We start from the raw sequence: 20,558 nt of genomic DNA, 5'->3' as shown, positions 1-20,558 counted from the left end.
GGCCCCTTCTATGCTGCTAACACGAAATGCCATGATATGTCATGACACGACATGCAAATGATTTCCCTTTCTTGGAGTGGTGATGATCTATCCAGGGAACGTCCGACCCCAAACTCAAATCATTCAGAGACAAACGCTCCACGTAAAATCCCTTTCTTTTGATTCCTAAACGCCGTCCCCATTCAAGGGATCGAAGGCAACCATAGCCTCTCGAATATGACATTAATTTCATCAAAAATGTCCCCCATTATAAAGACATCCAGACCAGCCCAGCCTAACCCAACCCAAACCAGCCCAACCCAAACCAGCCCAAACCAGCCAAACCCCACCTTCTAAACAGAACAACAGGGTATCAAACAAAGTACGCCGGCATAAAAAAAACATTACCATGACCACATCAACAATTCCACATCAAATAGGTCGCCTACTCAGCAACTTCTTGCTGACCTCCTCCAAGGAGCTCAAGAACCTTGTTGACAACAGCACTGGGGTAGCCGCGGGTGAGCATCTCACCGACAACACCCTTGGCCTGTTCGCGTTGCTCCACGGCTAGGAACGCACGAGTCATAGCCTCGTATGTGCTAGGCTCACGCTTCTCCCGACCAACAGCATCGTATATGCCCTGGGCCTTTTCGATCTTCTTCTCAGCGGCCCAGCCGTGAATTAAAGTGTTGGCGATGTAAGGAGTCAGCTCCACACCTTTGCTTCGCATGTGCGCGAGGACAGGCTCGGAAGTAGCAACCTGATGGTTAGCAACCATGGCCTCGAAGAGTGCTTGGTACAAGCTGGCGCTGATGGGGACGAGAGACTCCTTGACAACGGAATCGAACATCTTCATAGCACCTTCCATATCATGCAGAACGCATCCCCTTGCGTGAATAAGAGAAGCGTAGTGAACAGGTTCGACGCGCTGGCCAGAGGCACGGATCATGCCGAGGATCTCCTCAGCGGCCTCCATATCAACCGGATCCAGAGTGGCGTGAGTATCGACAAGGAGCTTGTAAGTGTGTGCAGTGGGGGCGATGCCCTTAGCCGTCATGCGCTCGTAATAAGCCAGGACCTTGGACTTGTCGCGTTTAGTGGTCAAGAAGAATTGCATCATACTGTTGTAAGGAGCGGGGCGAGCTTTGTAGTTGGGCATGGCCTCCATCTCATCAAACAATGTCTCAGCAAACTTCTCGTCGCTAACGCGACACAAGGCGTTGACGATAGTACCATAGGTTACAGACGTAGGTTTGATTCCGAGGTTTCTCATCTCGCCGAAGTAGAAGAGGCAGTCATCAATGCGGCGCGCCTTTCCGAGCTTACCAATGAGAGCATTGTACAGGAATGAGCTAGGCTCAACACCCTCAGCCTTGGCACGGTGGAAGATGCGGACAGCCTCAGATGCTTCATCGAAAGTCTTCGTTGAATCCTTCAGAGTGGTGATGTAGAGACCAAAAGTGTTCGCGGAGGGACTAGCGCCGATCTCTAGCAACTCCTGGTGGAATTGCTCAGCACGTCCACGGTTGCCCACGGTAAGGCAGGCTCCAACCATGGCATCGAGAATACTAGACCATCCGTAACGGACAACAACATACTGGGGCATGATGGGCATATCAGTGCGGGCCATGGCGAGGATGTCATAGCACAGGTCGACCTTGCCATCACGGGCAGCAGCGGAGATGAGCTTGGCGTAGGTGATGTAACGAGGATGTCGGCCGGCACGTCGCATGTTTCGGAAACGGTTAAGAGCCTCGCTGAGACGAGGTCCCTTGCGACCATGGCTGCCCTCAAGATCATCGGCAATAAGGGAAGAGCCCTTGAAATCGGTGTTGTGAGCATAGGGGTCGTAGGTATCCTCGAAGCTGGGAACAGCGGGAGTTGATAGGTAAGAGGAAGCGGCCACGGGCTGCTGTGTGAAGTCGAAAATTTGAGGAGCTAGTTGACGGGGGTCAACGATGCCTCGAGTCTCCATGTATCGAGAGATGAACTCAGCGCCCTCGTCAATCTCTTCAACGAGATGGGACTGGGCCTCGGATAGAGATGCCCGAATTCGCTGGAACATCATCTCAGACTGAGCCATACCCTCCGCAACCTGTCCGGATCCGATCAAAGCGACAGCATACATAGCTGTGGGTTCAATGAAAGCAGTGGTAACCTGCACCTCAGGACTGTTCAAGGCTTGCCAGTACTTCGAAGCGCTAACAACATCGCCCTCACGAACGCTCATAGCGAGAAGAGCCGTGGCGGGAGTCACTAGATCATCGACATACGAAGGCATATCATTGTAAGCGGCGATGGCAGTTTCCTTGTCGTCCTTGTCAGCAGCAACGGTGACAATCTCGCTCATAGCCTTAGCACGGGATTCGGCCTCGACGGACTGGGCCCAGTGAAAAGCTTCCTGGTAAATGCCACGAGTGATGAAGCCCTTAACAAAACCAGTTGTAACGAGAGCGTCCTTGATGTCAGCAGCGCGGACACCGTACTCGTCGACAATCTTTTTGAAGAACTTCATGGCACCCTCAATCTTGTCAGTAACCACGTAGGCATTGATTACTGCAGCGTAAACCTCAGCGTCAAGTCGATCATTGAGGGTGGTCTGGCCATCATCGTGAGCGATTGCCAAGTTTCGGTATTCATTGTAGCATTCGACAGCACTAATCAGATCCCCGGATGAGGCGAAAGCAGTGATCATGGTAGGGAACACGGCGGCAAAGGGAATGATTTGGCTGGCCTCCATGTGCTCGAAGAGACGGAGCATGTCAGCAACACGTCCATCTTTGGCACAAGCGGTGATCAACTGGTGATAAGTCTCAGCAGTATATTCGGCAACATCACTGCCAACTGATGTGTCGAACAGCTTGATGGCGTAATCAAGACGGTCGTCCTCGCAAAGAATAGCATGCTCAAATTCGTGGGACGGGAGCATGAACTTGCCAGGCTCGTCCATGCCACCGAATCGCACCCTCTTGTCTTCTAAAGCAGCCTTCAGCTCAGCAACCTCGAGGCATCGAGAAGCCAGAAGACCGACAAGAATGTTAAAAGTGTCAGCATCTGGCGAAACCTTCCTCCGGAGCATATCAGCGTAGACATCGAGAGCCTTGGAAACAATCTCAGTCTTCTTCATAGGGATATGAATGGCAGCCAACAAGAGAGCATTGTAGGCACCGGCAATTGGTTGCACGCCGATAGCCAACATTGCCTCAAACACTGCAGGAATCTCAACGTAACGGCCATTCTTTGCAAGCTTGTGAAGATGGTCGGCGTAGGACAACGATTGGGGGTCAACAGACAAAGTGGCGCTTCGAGCGACACTTGCAGGGGTTTGTGGCCTAGAAATCACTGGGGATCGTGACTTGAAGCCAAGGGATGAGATGGGTCGTCCTTGGGCGACAGCATTTTCAGCCGCCTCCTGCAGACTTCGCACCTCAATCTCACGCTCAAGGGCAGCATCGATATGCGCAAGAGCTGCCTGATCCTCAATTGACAAGTTCGACTTGACCTCAGCATCCTCAATCAAAGCCTGCTCAATAACCTCCTGGGCAGCGGCTTTGTCCTTGGTAAGAATGGATGCCGCAGTGGGCTTCCACTCGATGCTCTTTTGGAAGTCGAACTGAGTCCATTCGGAGTCTACTTCACCAGTGGCCTGCTGGTGTTGCAAGGCCTCGAAATACGCGTCTAAACCTCCATGGTTTTGGCCGGGGCGGTGCTCTACGGACGGGAGGCCCGAAGATGCTGTGCGCTCGGTGTGGAAGGCGGAATGAAGCTGGAGGTTAGAGAACCGATTGAGTCGATTGGTCTTTCGTCGTACAAAGACAGGTCGGTTCTGTGAGTTGAGGACGTGAGGGTGAGTGGCGGCAACAACGGATTGCGCGTAACCGTGTGTTGTAATAGATTTTGCGAATGTTGATCCTTGACGGACGAAATTCGAGTAGAGGGAGGAGTATATGGTGGGCATTTAGAAATCACCCAGGGGGATGAGAGGAGACTGGAAGTCTTCTGTCAGTAACATGAATAATTGGGAAAGCAATGATCAATGCGATCAAGTGCCGGCGAGGGAATGCCTGAGGATCGCCAAAGTTGGAGTGAAGTCGAATGATTGTGAGATCTTGTCGAACCATACAATCCGGGGAGGCGTGGAGGCAAGGCAAAGTGGTGGTGTGTAGTGGACCAAACCCAGAAAAACAACGAGTGACACTTACATTAGAAAAGAGGTAATGATATCAATTGCAGGTTCATTTGACAGCAAGTACGCCGTCAAATAAACGCGCAGACCAGATTAATAGATAAATGGTTGGGGAGAGGATGAAGAGAGAAGAAAGATAGAGAATCGAAGGAGAAAAAAATGATAACCGTTTGTCCGGGGTTGGCAGATTTGTCCTCGGGTGTTAGTTAATTGAGATGGATGATGAATATTCGACACGGACCTAGGCCTTAGGGTCGGGGGAGTGGCTTCCTTTTTTTGCTCTTTGCCTGAGGTGCAGTGGATACCTTGGCAGGTACCTTCTGTACCTACTATAATTTTTTACTTCCGCTGCAAACCTACGGTATTCCTCGCTACAGTGCTCGTCAAGAGGCCGCTTTGTGTGGGGAAGCCCTCACTGAGCCCTCAAGATGGAGCATGTTTAGACTACGAAGCTACCTGGTTGTTATCGCTGACTACAAAGTTCCAACATCATCGATGATGGCTGCGTGTTCGTGGTGGCCTTGCCGGGACGCGGAGTTCGGGTCATGATTTTAGTGGGTTACGGCGGACTACTGAGGCCCCGTAGTGGCCTTTCTGTGGGTGTCGACAGGGGTCTAGGTGTTCTCTTCCAGCGTATGGGTGCCTGGGACACCAAGGTGAGGTGCGGGAGGTTCTGGAATGACTCAAGACCTTGTGCCTGTAAGTACCGTAAAGTTATTTCCATTCAGCTCCGTATCTGGTCCCGTCTTTTTTCTTTTTTGCTCTTATTACTCGTTCAAAGTTCCCTAGAATCGCCGGAGGCCGATTACCATGTAGAAGCTTCCAGTTCCGTTTGCCAGGTGAATATCAGGTGAAGTAGAAATCATGCCTCTACTCTAACTTAGTACCTACTACTATTAAGGTATCTTGCGGGGGCTCTAATGCATGTGGCAACGATTCAAACTGCTTAGTCTATTACACGCGTATTCACACCGATCATTGATCCTGCAAAAGATACAGCAGCGAGCAGATTCTAAAGTTCCCACTGCTCGCTCGCATAAAGCTCTGGCTGTACAGCACGTACATTACTGCAGTACCCATTGCAACCATCTACGAGCAGAACCCCAGGCAATCTGGGCTGGCTTGACTCTCATTCAACCAATCAGCTTTCATGGAATTCTGGAAACTGCAACCTGTCTAGGATATGAAAGTTTTTTTCTTCCTTGCTTTTTGTAGGTTATTTTGCATGATATTGTACCCCATTGGGTTTCTCTTTACAGGATCGCCAGAATCTGCATATGTGTCCACGACTTGTGAGACATGCACACAATTAAATATTATTTTCTAAAAGTGTTTTTGTGAATCTGCAGGTTTGACGCACACGACCCTTGGTCTGACCGCAAGTAATGGTTCGTTTAAGCGAACAGCGGAACCGTTTTATGGCCCATATGCAGACATTTACTATACGTATGGATACATCGATCCATTCGGGATGTTGTCAACACAACAGACCCTCAGGGCCAAGGGTTCTCAAGCAGTCATCAAGTAAACTAAATTAGGACTGCTAGAGCCATCCAGCCATCCTCATCCAACTCTCTGGACTCTGATGGTGGCTACAGCGATAACAAACCGGTGTATCATCTAGCCCTCCCTGTCTTAGACTTCCTTAGATGTTATTTTATTGAGCTTCCATTGGACGAATTATCTTGGTTGTCTCCCTTAGTGCGAGGATCGAGGAAGAATCCGGGACTCCAAGTCCAGCCTGTCGGGTGGCTGCCAGATGTCCCGCCTGCCTGTCGAGCAGAAGAGGACACCTGGACCTGATAACTTCAGTCATTTTTTTCTATCTATATTTTCTCTTTTTTGCTGATGCCAGAAGCCATATTGGTACATGTTAGGATCCTATTAAGGCCCATCTAATTACTAATGGAAAACAAAAGTCGCTGATATCTTTTCAAGTGTGAAAGAGTACCACTATGGATCTTGGATTATCACATCATTGACACCGATCAAGTGTGATAGCAAATTTCAGTGTCAACGTACAAGGTGTGGCAAACCACTTTAAAATCTACATGCTGTGTGTGAAAAACGATATCGTCAGCTGCTTAAAATTCCATTGCCAAGTGTAGAACAGCCCCCAAAGTTACAGTACACCAGCCTCACCTCCGGGGGGGTTAGTGCAACTCCGCCCTCCGTCAGCTCCTCTATTTGCCCTAGCTGCGAAGTAAAAAACAACAAGGCTGGATCATGATACAGTTAAACAGTCATCGCTGTGGCGACGTCGACAAGGTACTGTGCTGTACCGTGTTAGGATTACAGGGCTGCAAATGCAATTTTGCTCCGTCACATGGGATTGCCCATCAACGAAAAAGACCCGTTTTGAACGGATGCTGCGGATCAATATGGATTTCGATACCTGGCTGATGATGACAATTCTTGATCCCTGACCTGTCACTCTCTCGCTAGAGGTAAATAGCCGAGTCCGATCGGGTGTAAGACACAAGCCCGGTATTTTCGCCTCTTTAACTCCATCAATATCCGTCTAAACATTGGAGATTTTGGAGAATTGGAGATTGGCGGTCCAGTACAGACGATCATCACTTGTCAATCTGTAGCAGTATCCGGACCGGAATTCGAAATTGATGAATCTCCGGCGCTACTATATACTCGGACCAAAGTTACGAGTTGCTTATGCCTGAGCTATTCGATGCCCCGGATCTATCAGGTTTTTGGCTGTCTATGTGTAACTCAACCTGTTTGTCATGAATACAAGCACTCTGACGTACACTAATTTACTGAAAGTTTACACTCCCGTAGATTTAGATTGCATTATCACCTGAAGGACTGCGTTACTCTGCATTTGCATGGCGTCCCTTTGCTTATACGCGGTTCCAGCTTCGCGATTCTACGGGATCATGGATGTGTTCCCTTACTCCTGTTCAACTTTCGGCGCCATTTGGTATCGATATATTTCCTCTTGAGGAATCTTGGAGGATTTTGATACACGATTGGCGATAATGACCCAAGGTCTTCATTATCACTTGACACTCCAAAGTCTGGGATTTCTCGAATACTGTTATCTTGGCTGTCTCGGGATATTCAAGTACCCCTCGGTTAGTGTTCACGAGACCATTTCCAGTTCCATTATGATCATCATACTTCCGATTCGCGAAGAGCTTTCTCTATGGTCAATTCATCTGTACATCATGACAAGAATTGTAGATCCTTGAGATCTAGACCGCGGTCGCGTGCCTTATCGATAGATGAGCGATAAGATAGTCTTTCTCCACTTAATATTTTTTCTTCATTGTACCTACTATTGAGAATATCGCAGGCCCCACGTATAACCTCTGTAAACCAACTTCGACAACACCGCAACGATGGCCGATGATGGGATGCTTTTGAACTTCGACTTAGGGTCTGGCCCTATAAAGCCCCAGGTCAAGTTCAAAGGCGGACGCTGGCGCGATAGGAAGCAGGCTGAGAAGTCAGCAAGGATAGCCTCTGGACAACAGTCTCAGCCAAAATCTTCAACAGATGGACCTGATGAGGGAAGATCCTCAAAACGCCAGAGGACAGGTGATGGGAACTTTGGTGATGGCTTTGATTATAATTCAGCCAACAGATATGCTTCGCGACCAAGGCATTCCGACAACGACGGCCACGGAGGAGCGTCAGGCCAATCTAGGAACAAGCAATCAGACGGCAAGTCGAAACAAGTTATCTCGCGTCTCTTCTCATTCAATCCCGCTCAAAAGACGGACGCAGAAGAAAAGCAGGAGGAATGGTCTGCTCCAGAAGCAACCAACGCGCCACTGTCAGATGTTGCCAACTTCGGTACCTTGACAATATCTGCACGACTTGTTGACGAACTTGGCAAGATGGGCCTCGAGCGACCTACGGCCATCCAGAATAAAGTCATTCCTCACATGCTGACGAGCAGCTCCGATGCGTTTGTACAGGCCGAAACTGGTTCCGGAAAGACGTTGGCCTACCTTTTGCCTATCCTGCATCGCGTTCTGCTTCTGAGTGTGAAGGGGGGTGCCCAGATTCATCGAGACTCGGGCGCTTTCGCAATCATTGTTGCGCCTACTCGTGAACTTGCCAAACAGGTCCACACAGTTCTCGAAAAGCTCATCCGGCCGTTCCCGTGGCTTGTCTCGACAGCGATTACTGGAGGAGAGTCCAAAAAGGCAGAAAAGGCTCGCATACGAAAGGGTGTCAATTTCTTGGTCGCTACCCCCGGACGACTTGCTGATCATATCGACAACACCAAGGCGCTCAACCTCAGCACCGTCCGATGGCTGATTCTCGATGAAGGTGATCGACTTATGGACTTGGGTTTCGAGGAGGACTTGAAGAAAGTTATCACGGCACTCAAGGCTGTTGACGTTTCGAACACGTTACCCGACGGAACACCGCTCAAGGCCCTCCCCGAACGAAGAGTTACAGTACTATGCTCAGCCACTATGAAGATGAACGTGCAGAAGCTAGGAGAAATGAGTTTGGCGGATGCGACATTCCTGGCGGCAAAGAAGGAGGATATGGAGCTCGATGTGGAAAAGAGCGAGATGAAGGCACCTGCACAACTTCACCAGTACTACTCTGTGGTTCCTGCCAAGCTGAGACTCGTTACTCTGATCTCGTATCTCAAGTCTACATTCTCCCGGCGCGGAAAGACCATGAAGGCCATCATCTTTATTTCCTGCGCCGACTCTGTCGATTTTCACTACGAACTGCTGCGAGACCCCAACACCACCGAGGCGCCTGTGGCGGCTTCCAAGGAGGCAGAATCAGTCTCGAAGACAGTGTCAAAAGCGGCGTACATTACTTCACCCGCTAGCCCCGAGGTTGTTCTTCACAGGATGCACGGGTCTTTATCACAACCTATCCGTACAGCAACTCTTAAATCGTTCTCAGCTTGCAAGTCACCATCTCTTCTAATCACCACCGATGTTTCCTCTCGAGGTCTGGATATTCCTTCGGTCGATCTAGTCATCGAGTACGATCCTGCGTTCAGCTTCGCCGATCATATTCATCGTGTTGGTCGAACTGCTCGTGCTGGTAGACCTGGTGACGCTATACTATTCCTCCTCCCCGGAACTGAAGAAGGTTATATCGAGCTAATGAAGGCGTCAACACCACCAACACCACAATCCTACGATTCTATTCTGCAAAAGGGCATGATGACCAAGCTCGAATTCCCGGTTGAGACGACTGCGAAACCAGAAGATGGACAATCTTTCCACGACAAGGCGGAGTCTCTTCAGTTACACATCGAACAGCGCCTGCTCGGAGATACTAAGCGACTAGAACTTGCTCGAAACGGTTTCAAGTCCCACATCAGAGCATATGCTACACATACCAAGGAGGAAAGGAAGCACTTTGACATTTCGGAACTGCACCTGGGACACACAGCCAAGAGCTACGGCTTGAGAGAAGCGCCTGGCGGCATCGGACAGGGTGTGGAGAGGAAGACCAAGAAGCGAACGAATAAGGGTGTCGAGAAGAACCCAGAACAGGCTACGGGAGACGAGAGGCAAAACCAGAACATAATCAGGAAGAAGAGTATGATGCTGATGAACTCGGCGGCGGACGAGTTCAATATTGGTTAGATACCAGATATAGTGACATTCCTTGCTTGGGCTTGAATTTTAGATCTACATTAAAAGCCGGGCATGATCATCATGCCCACCTTCATTTTTACATTGTACTTCCACGCATTCCCCCTCCTGCCTAGATACTGTACAAGCACGTGCTGCTATGCTTCAAACGTCATAAATTATGCCAAGATCCTGAAATCATGACGATACGAATCAACACTTCCTGCATCGCGCATAGATCGTGGAGTGCGAATCAAATGCTACACCGGGATGTTGTGATGCTGTCGTCAACCAGTCACAGCCTCACAGACTGACAGCTAACGGACGAGTGCGCCACATCTGGCAGGTGTATGGTCTCTTTCAAGGGTCTTGTCGGTCCAAGATCCAGGCGCATGACATCAAAAGCTCACCATGAGCGTTGTCTGGAGATGCCTGCTAGAGCAGTCAGGCTACCCTATAATATTTCGGAGCAGGACCACCTCTACATATCTCAAACACCGGAATGCGTAATTATGTGTCGAGGAACGTCATTTTAGATATTCGGGAGGGAGGGATGTCAGAGTTGTGTGGCTGGTGCCCTGAGGTTGACCCAATGAATATGACGGATTCGCAGGTTTTTGACGTCATGTGGTGATGTAACTTGGCTGGTGATTTGCATGCATCAGATATTCGAAAGATTCCAGGGGGATGAGAAATAAACATTTAAGAGAATACTCTTTCCGCTAAATTCAAGTACCTCATTCTTCAATCTGAAAGATCCAAAGCCTCAGTACAAAACTCAAGCAAAACCAATTCATCACTTCCATCAACCGCCATTATGAACAACAACAAGAGCAATAGCGCCGCTGGCAATGTCGGTGACACAGTCGGAGGAGCCGCCAACTTCCTCACCAGCACCTTGGGCAACACCGTCGGTGGTCTCGGCCGCACAGTTGGCAACGTTACTGGAGCTGCGACTCGCGGTGTTGGCGATACCGTTACCGCGGCGACTGGCAGCACTGGACAGCCCATCGGCGATGCTGTTGGCAACATCGGCACTGGAGTTCAGGGAGGGCTTGACAGCATCTCCAAGGGTGTCGAGGACGCTGGACAGTGGAAGAAGCGATAAATTATGATCAACGACGAAAAGCCAATAAACACGATGCCACGATGACTTGGGAGATTGAAGGGAGAAGAATGTAATACTGGGAATAGCACCTAAAGTGTACCAACAATCAATACAATCACACGATAACCTATAACTCTGTACTCTGCGCAGGTAAATAGATACATCTTGCGTGATTACAAAAGTCTCCGTGTGCATCCATTTAGCCATCATTCTACTCTGGCTGCAACTAATACTAATTTGGCCGCCTGCAGCACATAAAAGATACCCCAATGCATATCGACCACGTCAGTGTATTTTTGACCAGTCCCACAACTGCGATTGATTACCCGGCCTTCATCGCATCGATCATCTACAGATTCACAACCAACATCCTTCTTCATGACCCAGCATCAAGCTGGGCACATAATGAAAGGTTAAAATCAAAAATTGCGCCCCCTATGGCCCCGAAGGACAATAGAGCAAGGAAACGACTCCGCGATGTGCAATGCAGGCCTTCCATGCTGAAGAAGCCAATTTGTGAGCTGGCTTCCTCGGAACAAGGTAAGTATGAAGAAGAAAAGAAAAAGAAGAGGAAAGGTTAGCGGGAAGCCAAGACTATATAGTGAAATTCGATTGTGGTCCGTGCGAGAGTGATTATGAAGGCGGCGCGCGCTGGCAGAATTCAGTGACCCGCGAAAGCACGTGACTTCGTGAAGCCGCTCGGGAGTAGGAAGCTCCGAGATGGTCAGGGCCTGGGTCACTCGGCCACAAGTGGAGAGGTCATCTTGTTTGAGTTTGATGTGTACTTGGCGATAACTTCAATGTTCAATCCCACCTCTAGATATCGGCCGAAGTGGGATATTTAGTGACCATTTTCTCAACAAAATGCCTTGATTCCCGGTGCCAGTAAATGAAAATACTTGGCTAACAGTTACTAACATCTTACAAACCTGTCAGTCGTGGCGCAGGCCTACGTATGTCCCGTTGACAATGCTGACAAGTGTGAAGTTTAATTCTTACAGCTTCTACTTTGAGATCCTATGCCCGGAAGCAAAATGATTAAAATCATAGCTAACATCGAGGTCTGGTTTAGCTGTAGGGTAAGAGGCATCGCTTGGATATTGCATGGGAAAATTGTCATTAAGGACCGCTGTGTGAAACATAAAAATTCTATAGCAATAGAGCCGGTATAACTATAGCCTAGGTCGGGAAATTGTTGGGTATCTCACCGATTTCGATAATATTAAACGTTGTAATATCTGGACTTAAACGTTGGGAGGGAGAATCAGTGTCTCTTTGCACTGTTGGGTCACATCAACAGTGGTGGAGTCTACGGTTGACATTAGAACAGTTGCCATGCCTTGACCAGAGGTAGATCGCGCTGATCAAAGTTTATTGTTTACTGTATGCACCCAAATGTGGAATCCTTGTTTATTGTTGATGGAAGTGTCACCAATCTTTGCTAGCTCTCGTGTTTGGATCAGTACACTACCGGCCTGATAGTTGGCTAGTTGTAATGGCGGTTGCTGGTAAACAACTGTCGTTGAGCTTGTTATGCAGTGGGTAAGGAGATTCATCCTAAATCGTTCTAGACCGGAGGCCTCGTGATTATCAATAACAAAAACATCCCATAACTGTAAAAAATGCATTGAAGTATGTCAATGGCCTGCCACGCGCGCCAAGACTAAAATCCGGGGTACTAGTCTCGGTAATGAAACTTTTAGACCCTAACCTAACATTATTGGGTCGGGTACAGATAGAAACACGATAATATGGCTGTTAACTAAGCCAAGGAGTTTCAACTCGACTGGCACGTTTTCGGCTGCGGTGCGAGTTATCTCCTGTTTCGAATCTCCCCGTAAGATCCAAGGAGATTTGAGCGTCAGGCACAGAGTATGAGGCTCGACCTGTGACAAATCCCTTCGAGGCGCCAGGCCTATGGCGTCCTGCACACGACGGCGATGGCGTCCAGACTATTATTTTTCGAAACGGTATAGCATGCCTGGCTCAGGGCGCGCCCGCTTATACGGCATTGAATTGCCGACGTTCAAGAAAAAAAGAAAGCCAATTCGATCAATTGATCAGGCTAGGGCCAGGTCACTGGTAAGCGGCATGGAGTTGAGTGATGCTACACGAAGAGTCTCGGGTTCGTTTAACGACTGGTTTTATCTAGCGCCGTCTATCCGAAAGCCAAAACAACTCAGGTCGGAGTATCAAACCATCCGAACTAGTAGATTTGATACATATGCCGAGTGGCTGAGGCTGTGAGCGGCCGACATGACCCTGTGCTTCACCCTTGTTTGAGGTTAGTAAGAAAGTTTCCAACAGTCGCATCTGGTACAGTTACATCGTGACAGGGGTTCGGGGTCAAGTATACTTCAGTCTGTAAGTATGAATTGGAACAAGTATAAAGAGGAAGGAAGAAACACTCGTTTTCCAGAATAGCTTCAAACATCACACACTCTCATCTCATCTCATCTCAACTTAATCAACTCTACAAACACACCAACAACTCAATCCTCTTCTCCACCAACACCAACACAACCGCCAAAATGTATGCCTCTCCCATCACTCTTCTCGCTCTTTCTGCCAGCTTCGCCTCGGCTGCTAAGCACATGGTCAAGGTCGGAGATGGTGGTCTGACATTCGAGCCCGCTGAGACCATCGCAAAGGCTGGCGACACGGTCGAATTCCACTTCTACAAGGGCACCCACAATGTCGCTCAGAGCAGCTTCGCCAAGCCTTGCGAGCCCATGAACAGCACCGCCTTCTTCAGCGGCACCTGGGACGTCAAGGATGGCATGAGCGACAAGGTTTTCACTATCAACGTCACCTCCGAGGACCCTATCTGGTACTACTGCGCTGTTCAAGGTCACTGCCAGAACGGCATGGTTGGTGCTATCAATGCTCCGTAAGTTCATGCTTCTTCTACAGTCAAGGTTATGCATACTAACAGGATAAACAGTACTAGCGGACAAAGAAGTTACGCCAACTTCGCCAAGGCTGCTGAGGACTCTGATGACAGTGTTGCTCCCCGATCCACCGGTGGTGGTGAGATTGCTACTGCCACCGGCACTTGGGCCCCCTCCGGTACCGCCGAAGCCACCGGTACCAGCACCGAGACCAGCGCTTCTTCAACAGAGTCCTCAGACGCCAACGCTGGTCTTGAGGCCAGGGGAGAGATCCGCTGGGGTCTGATGACTGCCGGTATGGCCATGGCCGGTCTATTCGGTGGATTGATGATGTAGATCTTCTCTGCGTTAGTCAATTGTGTTTTATGATTCATGCCCTGGTTGGCATTTTATCAAGTCAAAGCTAGCTAGACTAGCCACTGGACTTTGTATGAGCTTATAGACGACCTCCTACGGGAGAGATGATAATAAAGATACCACTTAACTTACACGATGTCCCAAATCGAGAATCGGTGGCCCAAGAATGTGCTTTCTTTGACTTGCATGAACAACAACAGAAGAGCATAGTATTGTAAGTAGCCCCTGTATTGCCTATCGATCAGGGTACTAGAAAAGTTGGTCGCGCTAGAAGCACAAGAGACGAAGTTAGTGGGCCAGTTTGGGCTACTTAGACTACCTATACTTCTTAAGCTCTTTGTTCTTCTAATCTAAAGCTTGGAGGCCAACCTTTCTGCTGCCTACTAGCCATCTATTAACGATCAGTCGCACCTATCTCTGCAGCATTTAGCCATTCAAATGTGTTCAACAATTCAAACTTGAACCCCAGAGAACGAGGAAAGCCTTGGCCCAAAGGCTCCAGTCTCGCATCATTCGTCGGCGACGTATTCAAGTGTTCATCAAGCACACGCTGGATGATAGTCTCGCAATCACTGCAAACCACTCTATTTGGCGAGCTTGGCCCGACCCAGTTTAGGAAAGCAACAAGCATGCTGAGTTGCTGCACGATACTCGATCTTGAAAGAGCAGGATTCAGAGGGTGAACACCAAAGAAAGTTGGCCGAAGTAACTCTTGACACAGAATGCCGCCCCCAGGAGCAGCATACGCAACTAGCTATTCAAAATTAGAAAAACGCTCAACGATGAGAGCTGTACGTACTTACTAGCCATTCAAAATTTCGCCTCATAGGAGCGAATTTGTTCTTGTGTATCCAAAGTACAACTGTGACCTTGACTAAATCAAAACTGGTTGCCAGCAAAGAGCCATCATCGATCGCCCCATGCTGGATCAACAGTCGTTCGACCACGAAGATATCCCTCTTATGGCTCAGATAGAGCAAGATTCTCAAGTAAAGAACTTTTATATCAAGATCCGGGTCATCAAGATTTTGGTAGGCAAAAATCAAATGCGATGGCATCTCGAAGAAAAACTGGTTTACTCGAGCCTTGGTGTTTCTGTTTCATCTTAGCGAATATGTATAAGCCCTAGCCATCGAATTACTTACTCAAGATAATCAAGCGTGACGTGAGTGTCATTACCAAGTGCAATCTCTATCACTTCGTCCAAGAGATAGGACTTTAAGAAGCGAGCTCGTATATAACTGTTGGCATGGATCTCGCCCTTGGTATTCCAGCCCCATTCATCCAAAGCCTCGAACTCCTCTGTCATTGATTCTTTTGATATCATGCAGCTATCAGACAAGTCTAAGGGGGCTTGAGATGAGCAATAACGGCGACTGAGGAGTGGTGGTCTGCCAGTAAATGAGACCATAGACTTGTCGTTGGCAAAGATGTAGCAGTATAGAAAACGTCTGTTTTCAACACAGAATGAAATCTTTTCAGACTTTCGTTGAGACTTGGATGTTTCTGGAGCGTGACGACCAAGAAAGAGTAACATTGAAACACACAGGCTGTGTGCATTCCAATATACGGGGCTTGCATCGCCATAAACCAGAGTCGCAAGCGCGGCATGTCGACGACAGAGATCGAGCAGCATATCGTTCCCAGCTGTAAATTGGCGTGATATTTCGATGATGTAGTGTAAATGCTCGTGTGAAACGACAGAAGATCGCTTCCCCTCTACCCACTTGAGTTGGCGGTACTTCAACGTCGACAAAGCATCCGAGAGGCCCTCAACATGTGCCCATAACAGACCTATTGATTCCCATCGAATATTTTGTCCACAGAACTGAGCTATCCAGTCATCGAAATTGTCAAAGGTATCCTGTATTGGTCGAGCAGTATTACGACACAAAATATCAGCAACTTTCTCGTCAAAGGACTCGCTACCTCCGAATCGGTGGAAAAGCTGCCGCAAAGAAGTAATTATTCTCGATACAGCAGCATGAGACCATGATGTTGTGGATTCGTGACCCGGTTCATCATGGAATACCATATGTGCCTCTGGCCGCCCTGGGAGGTATTGTAGAACAACAAGACACATTTGCTGTGTCGGCAAAGGCAATCTTCGTAAGCATATATCCTCATTTATGGAACTTGATATATCAGTGCCAAAAGGGTCTAGGCTTGTCGCCGGAACGGATAGACTTTCGCGGGCTCCCTGAAAGGCAGAATTGTAACTTGTGAAGCCAAGATACCCGGGACTGAAAGCATAATCTCGTATCATGGGCGTGACGGGCTGGGAATTTCTTGTTTCTGACATTGATGGACTCAGTAGCTCTGGGCTTGGTTGAGTCGTTCTCCTGACTCCAGTCCGTGATGCTGATATTGTGTAAACACAAATATCTCCCCTCTTTTGACATCTCACGCAGTTGGGTCGTCTGTGATCACAGGCAACTTTACGCGACCGACACTGATCACAAGCTTCTAGTCGCCCATTCGGTCGCCGAGACGACTTCTGATGCGCCTTGCTCATGATATCTTGACGAGTAGCGTGATCTTTTGAATATGGGGACGATTCTGTGCAAGGAAATGACAAGAAGCAAAGGTCATACCCACTGGATTGGGATGCAAGTCAAATAAATACAATTAGTCGAAAAAGATATCCACAGCAAAATGTTGCAGAATCATGAGGTTAGAGTTGGTTGTAGAGTCACAAATGAGAGCATGTCGGTTCCAACGATGCACTGAGAGGTGTTGAAGCCACAGGCTCGGCTTCGGCTTCGGCCTCGGCTTACCATAGATATCGGCTTGTAACACATAGAAAGTAGGTAACCAAATAACTACAGAGAATGACCGTACGAACTTCTGATAATTCAGATAGAACAACTTCTAACTACTTACTTCTTAATGATATTTATATTTTTGGTTGCTTTTCTGCAACGAGGAAGACGGCAGGGTTGCAATTTTCAAAAATGTCAGTTGAAAGGATAGAGAGTGACTTTATGTAGCTACAATATCTCACAAGTGGGATATATATATATGATTTAAAGACAGGTGAACATATTGATAACAATTGTAGATCGAGGTTGATTCGTTGATGGTACCATGCAGAAGACTCAATTTGAAATTTGAGAGATGTTATGGCCGAAGTTTACAAGATCAGTCAATGGCATATAGGTAAGGCATAACTTACTTTGAGAAGTTAAAAGATAACATAACAGAATGAGTATTTGAATTTAGAAATTCTAGTAATTATCTGATAATATATTGACATTTTGTAAGTATTAATGGAGGAGTATTACACATGACAGTCACATGCCAATGGGGAAGCTACTAGTCATAGTATGGAAATGTTTAATTTTCATAATCATTAGGGTTTGAAGTGAGAAAAGCCAACCGACCGCTAAGCTTTGGAGTGAAGCAATGGGTAAATGAGATATTCATTCAATCTTGTGCTTTCAGCGGCCATGTGAGTTTCTTAATAACCCAAGAACAGGGTTGCTTCTAGGAAAGGTAAAGATTTTATGCTCGATTGAGAAGCCTAGTGAGTTATGATCAACTAAAGGCGCTGAACCTTGCATAACTAGCGCTCCATAGTTGCAGGTGGGTGGCGGGGCAATTTTCAGCCATCCATTAGAACCAGAAAATTTATCGCATTCCATTTTTGGATATCTTCACATCTCAAAACATTTGCGACAATGGGTAAAAAGAGCTTCAGGGTACGACGAAATACCCCTAAAACCGCACCAATTACGATTTACTGACATTGACGGCTATAGGGCAAAGGCAAAAGAGGAGGCGGCGGCGGTGGCCGAGGCGGTGCGCGCGATGGGGGCGGCTGGAGAGACTATCCTGCCATCCCCAAGGAGAACGAGAAGCTTCAGCGCTTCTACGATTCTCTTCTCCAACTGCCCGAGGAGGAGAAGAATGCTTACTGGGAGGCATTGAGACGTGAGCTGCCCAACAGCTTCAGGTTCTGCGGCTCCAAAGGGTATGTTTTGCAACCGCCTTGACGCGAAAATTGAGTCCATTTGCTAACTTTTGCGCCCAGACACGCCGTCACTGTCAAGAACCTTCTCCAGACCAGATACATCCCCGAGATCGTCAAGATCGAGCACCAGGATGGCCGACCCGTCGAGCCTCCTCAGCCCGTGCCCTGGTACCCCGACGACCTGGCATGGTGGATGACTACCCCCAAGAACGTCATTCGCAAGTTCCCTCCCTTCGCCGCATTCCAGAAGTTCCTGGTTTCCGAGACAAGCGTTGGAAACATTAGCCGACAGGAGGTTGTCAGTATGATCCCACCTCTGCTGATGGATCTCCGCCCTGGTATGACCGTCCTTGACATGTGCGCTGCTCCTGGAAGCAAGGCCGCGCAACTTCTTGAGATGATCCACCAGGGTGAGGAGGCTCGCGTGCGCAAGGTTCTCCGATCTTACGCCCAGGAGGATGGCCTGGATCTGGGTGCCGAGACCAAGGAGGAGATGGAGGCCGATCTCGAAGCCGACCCTAGCGACGCCGGGCGAGCTACTGGTATGCTCGTTGCTAACGACTCCGATTACAAGCGCGGACACATGCTTGTCCATCAGCTCAAGCGGCTTTCGTCCCCGAACCTTCTCGTTACGAATCACGATGCCACCCAATTCCCCTCCATCAGACTCCCCGCCAAGGACAACAAGAAGCCCACCTACCTCAAGTTCGACCGCATTCTGGCTGATGTTCCTTGCTCTGGTGATGGAACTCTGCGAAAGAACCCTGCCATCTGGAAAGACTGGCAACCTGGTAGTGCTCTTGGCCTGCACCTGACACAGATCCGAATCTTGGTGCGCGCTCTGCAGTTGCTCAAGGTTGGTGGCCGAGTCGTTTTCTCCACCTGCAGTATGAACCCTGTCGAGAACGAGTCCGTCGTTGTGTCTGCTATTGAGCGATGTGGTGGTCCCGCAAACGTCGAGATTGTCGACTGCAGCAACGAGCTCCCCAACCTCAAGCGAGCCCCCGGAATGAAGGACTGGAAGATTATGGACAAGAGCGCCAGAGTCTGGAGCTCCTGGAAGGAGGTCGAGGACTTTGCCAAGGAGAACGCCGAAGGTGTCATTCCCGGACGCGTTGTTGAGACCATGTTCCCCAGACTTGAGGGTACTGAGTGTGCTGATCTGCCTCTTGAGCGCTGCATGCGAGTCTACCCCCACATGCAGGATACCGGTGGTTTCTTCATCACAGTTCTTGAGAAGAAGACCGAGTTCAAGGCCAAGAACGAGAATGAGGGCAAAGAGGCTAAGCAGCCTGTTAAGACAGAAACTCCTGCTGAGGCCACTCCCAGCGAGCAGGTCGCCGAGGAGGCACCCGCCAAGGAGGAGGCTGAGAAGAAGACCGAGATCGAGACAGCGCCGGTTGCTGTCGACGCGAGCCAAGAGGATATTGTTATGGATGACGCCTCTTCGAACGGCAACAAACGCTCTCTCGAGTCTGAAGAAGTTCAAGATCAGCCTGCTAAGAAGGTCAAGACTGATTCTGCTGAGCCCTCGGCCGCCGCAACTCCTGTTGCTCAAGTGAGCCAGGAAGGCAGCAAACCTCGCCGAAATGGTCCCGTCGAGGAGGCATTCAAGTACCTAGACGTCTCCCACCCCACCGTCCAGAACATCAAGGAGTTCTATCACATCTCAAAGCGATTCCCCGTTGACCGATACATGGTGCGAAACGAGATGGGTGAGCCTGCCAAGGCTATATACTATACTAGCGCTCTCCTTCGCGATATCCTCATCGAGAACGAGGGCCGTGGCATTAAGTTCATCCACGGTGGCGTCCGTATGTACATGAAGCAAGATGCGCCCTCGGCAGATATCTGCAGATGGCGTATCCAGGCTGAGGGTATGCCCATCCTCCAGGGTTACGTCGGCGAGCCCCGTGTTGTACACCTCCACAACAAGGAGACATTCCGCAAGCTCCTCATCGAGATGTTCCCTCGTATCAACGACGGAAAGTACGAGCGCTTCGACGAGATTGGCGAGCGCGTTCGCGATATGGGCATGGGCTGCGCTGTCCTGCGCATTGAGCCTGATGGTTCAGATCCTGACTTTAAGGAGCGCATGGCTCTGCCTTTGTGGAAGAGCATTCACTCGCTCAACCTCATGCTTCCTAAGGAGGACCGATCCGCTATGCTGCTACGTATCTTCAACGACACATCTCCTCTCATCAACATCGTCGCACAAAAGAACCAGCAAAAGGCTGTCGAGGGGGCCGAGGAGGTCAAGGAGGAAGTTGATGTTGCCGATTTGCCATCGCCCGAGGAGACTGCTGATGTAGAGATCGCGACCGACTCCGTGGCAGAGCCTGCCAAGGAGGCAGAGAGTGAGGAGAAAACAGAGGCTTAAAAGATGTCCCGATATGTACAACTGCTTGATGTTAGTTTGGTGTTATTACAGTTTGAACTACGACGAGGATGAAATCCCGATACAAATGATAATACAATT

General features: G+C 49.0%; 6 protein-coding genes across 6 annotated transcripts; 4 read left to right on the top strand and 2 right to left on the bottom strand.

The window, feature by feature from the left end:
- Nucleotides 1-328: 328 nt before the first annotated feature.
- On the bottom strand, nt 329-4,427 carry EDB82DRAFT_259438 (uncharacterized protein). Its single transcript, XM_025728279.2, has one exon. The coding sequence runs from the start codon at nt 3,938-3,940 to the stop codon at nt 425-427; it is 3,516 nt and encodes a 1,171-aa protein (XP_025582662.2). The 5' UTR covers nt 3,941-4,427; the 3' UTR covers nt 329-424.
- A 2,622-nt stretch (nt 4,428-7,049) lies between these two features.
- EDB82DRAFT_259355 (ATP-dependent RNA helicase DBP7) lies at nt 7,050-9,931 on the top strand. Its single transcript, XM_065607331.1, has one exon. The coding sequence runs from the start codon at nt 7,528-7,530 to the stop codon at nt 9,760-9,762; it is 2,235 nt and encodes a 744-aa protein (XP_065464127.1). The 5' UTR covers nt 7,050-7,527; the 3' UTR covers nt 9,763-9,931.
- A 501-nt stretch (nt 9,932-10,432) lies between these two features.
- Nucleotides 10,433-10,997, top strand: EDB82DRAFT_508333 (uncharacterized protein). The gene has a single exon (XM_025728278.2). The coding sequence runs from the start codon at nt 10,568-10,570 to the stop codon at nt 10,856-10,858; it is 291 nt and encodes a 96-aa protein (XP_025582661.2). The 5' UTR covers nt 10,433-10,567; the 3' UTR covers nt 10,859-10,997.
- Nucleotides 10,998-13,247: 2,250 nt separating this feature from the next.
- On the top strand, nt 13,248-14,293 carry EDB82DRAFT_259251 (Cupredoxin). Its single transcript, XM_025728275.2, has 2 exons — nt 13,248-13,748; nt 13,803-14,293. Exons 1-2 carry the CDS (start codon nt 13,390-13,392, stop codon nt 14,083-14,085), a joined length of 642 nt encoding a protein of 213 aa, XP_025582659.1. The 5' UTR covers nt 13,248-13,389; the 3' UTR covers nt 14,086-14,293.
- A 207-nt stretch (nt 14,294-14,500) lies between these two features.
- EDB82DRAFT_527612 (uncharacterized protein) lies at nt 14,501-16,408 on the bottom strand (the record flags this gene model as incomplete). Its single annotated transcript, XM_025728274.2, has 3 exons — nt 14,501-14,860; nt 14,910-15,201; nt 15,252-16,408. 3 exons carry the CDS (start codon nt 16,406-16,408, stop codon nt 14,501-14,503), a joined length of 1,809 nt encoding a protein of 602 aa, XP_025582658.2.
- Nucleotides 16,409-17,867: 1,459 nt separating this feature from the next.
- On the top strand, nt 17,868-20,459 carry EDB82DRAFT_430972 (S-adenosyl-L-methionine-dependent methyltransferase; the record flags this gene model as incomplete). The annotated part of the gene is made up of 2 exons (XM_025728273.2): nt 17,868-18,079; nt 18,140-20,459. Coding segments are annotated over 2 exons (2,532 nt in total), but the record flags the coding sequence as incomplete, so codon positions are not given.
- Nucleotides 20,460-20,558: the final 99 nt, after the last annotated feature.

This window comes from Fusarium venenatum (genome assembly GCF_020744135.1).
Source record: "Fusarium venenatum strain MPI-CAGE-CH-0201 chromosome Unknown EDB82scaffold_3, whole genome shotgun sequence".
Taxonomy (NCBI): domain Eukaryota; kingdom Fungi; phylum Ascomycota; class Sordariomycetes; order Hypocreales; family Nectriaceae; genus Fusarium; species Fusarium venenatum.
This window is presented reverse-complemented; position numbering and strand designations above follow the sequence as displayed.

Bases quoted from the DNA above. Each gene is read 5' to 3' on its own strand.
- EDB82DRAFT_259251 (XM_025728275.2), top strand. From the start codon at position 13,390: ATGTATGCCTCTCCCATCACTCTTCTCGCTCTTTCTGCCAGCTTCGCC. The intron at 13,749-13,802 runs GTAAGTTCATGC...CAGGATAAACAG, and splicing joins GTTGGTGCTATCAATGCTCC to TACTAGCGGACAAAGAAGTT.
- EDB82DRAFT_508333 (XM_025728278.2), top strand. From the start codon at position 10,568: ATGAACAACAACAAGAGCAATAGCGCCGCTGGCAATGTCGGTGACACA.
- EDB82DRAFT_259355 (XM_065607331.1), top strand. From the start codon at position 7,528: ATGGCCGATGATGGGATGCTTTTGAACTTCGACTTAGGGTCTGGCCCT.
- EDB82DRAFT_259438 (XM_025728279.2), bottom strand. From the start codon at position 3,940: ATGCCCACCATATACTCCTCCCTCTACTCGAATTTCGTCCGTCAAGGA.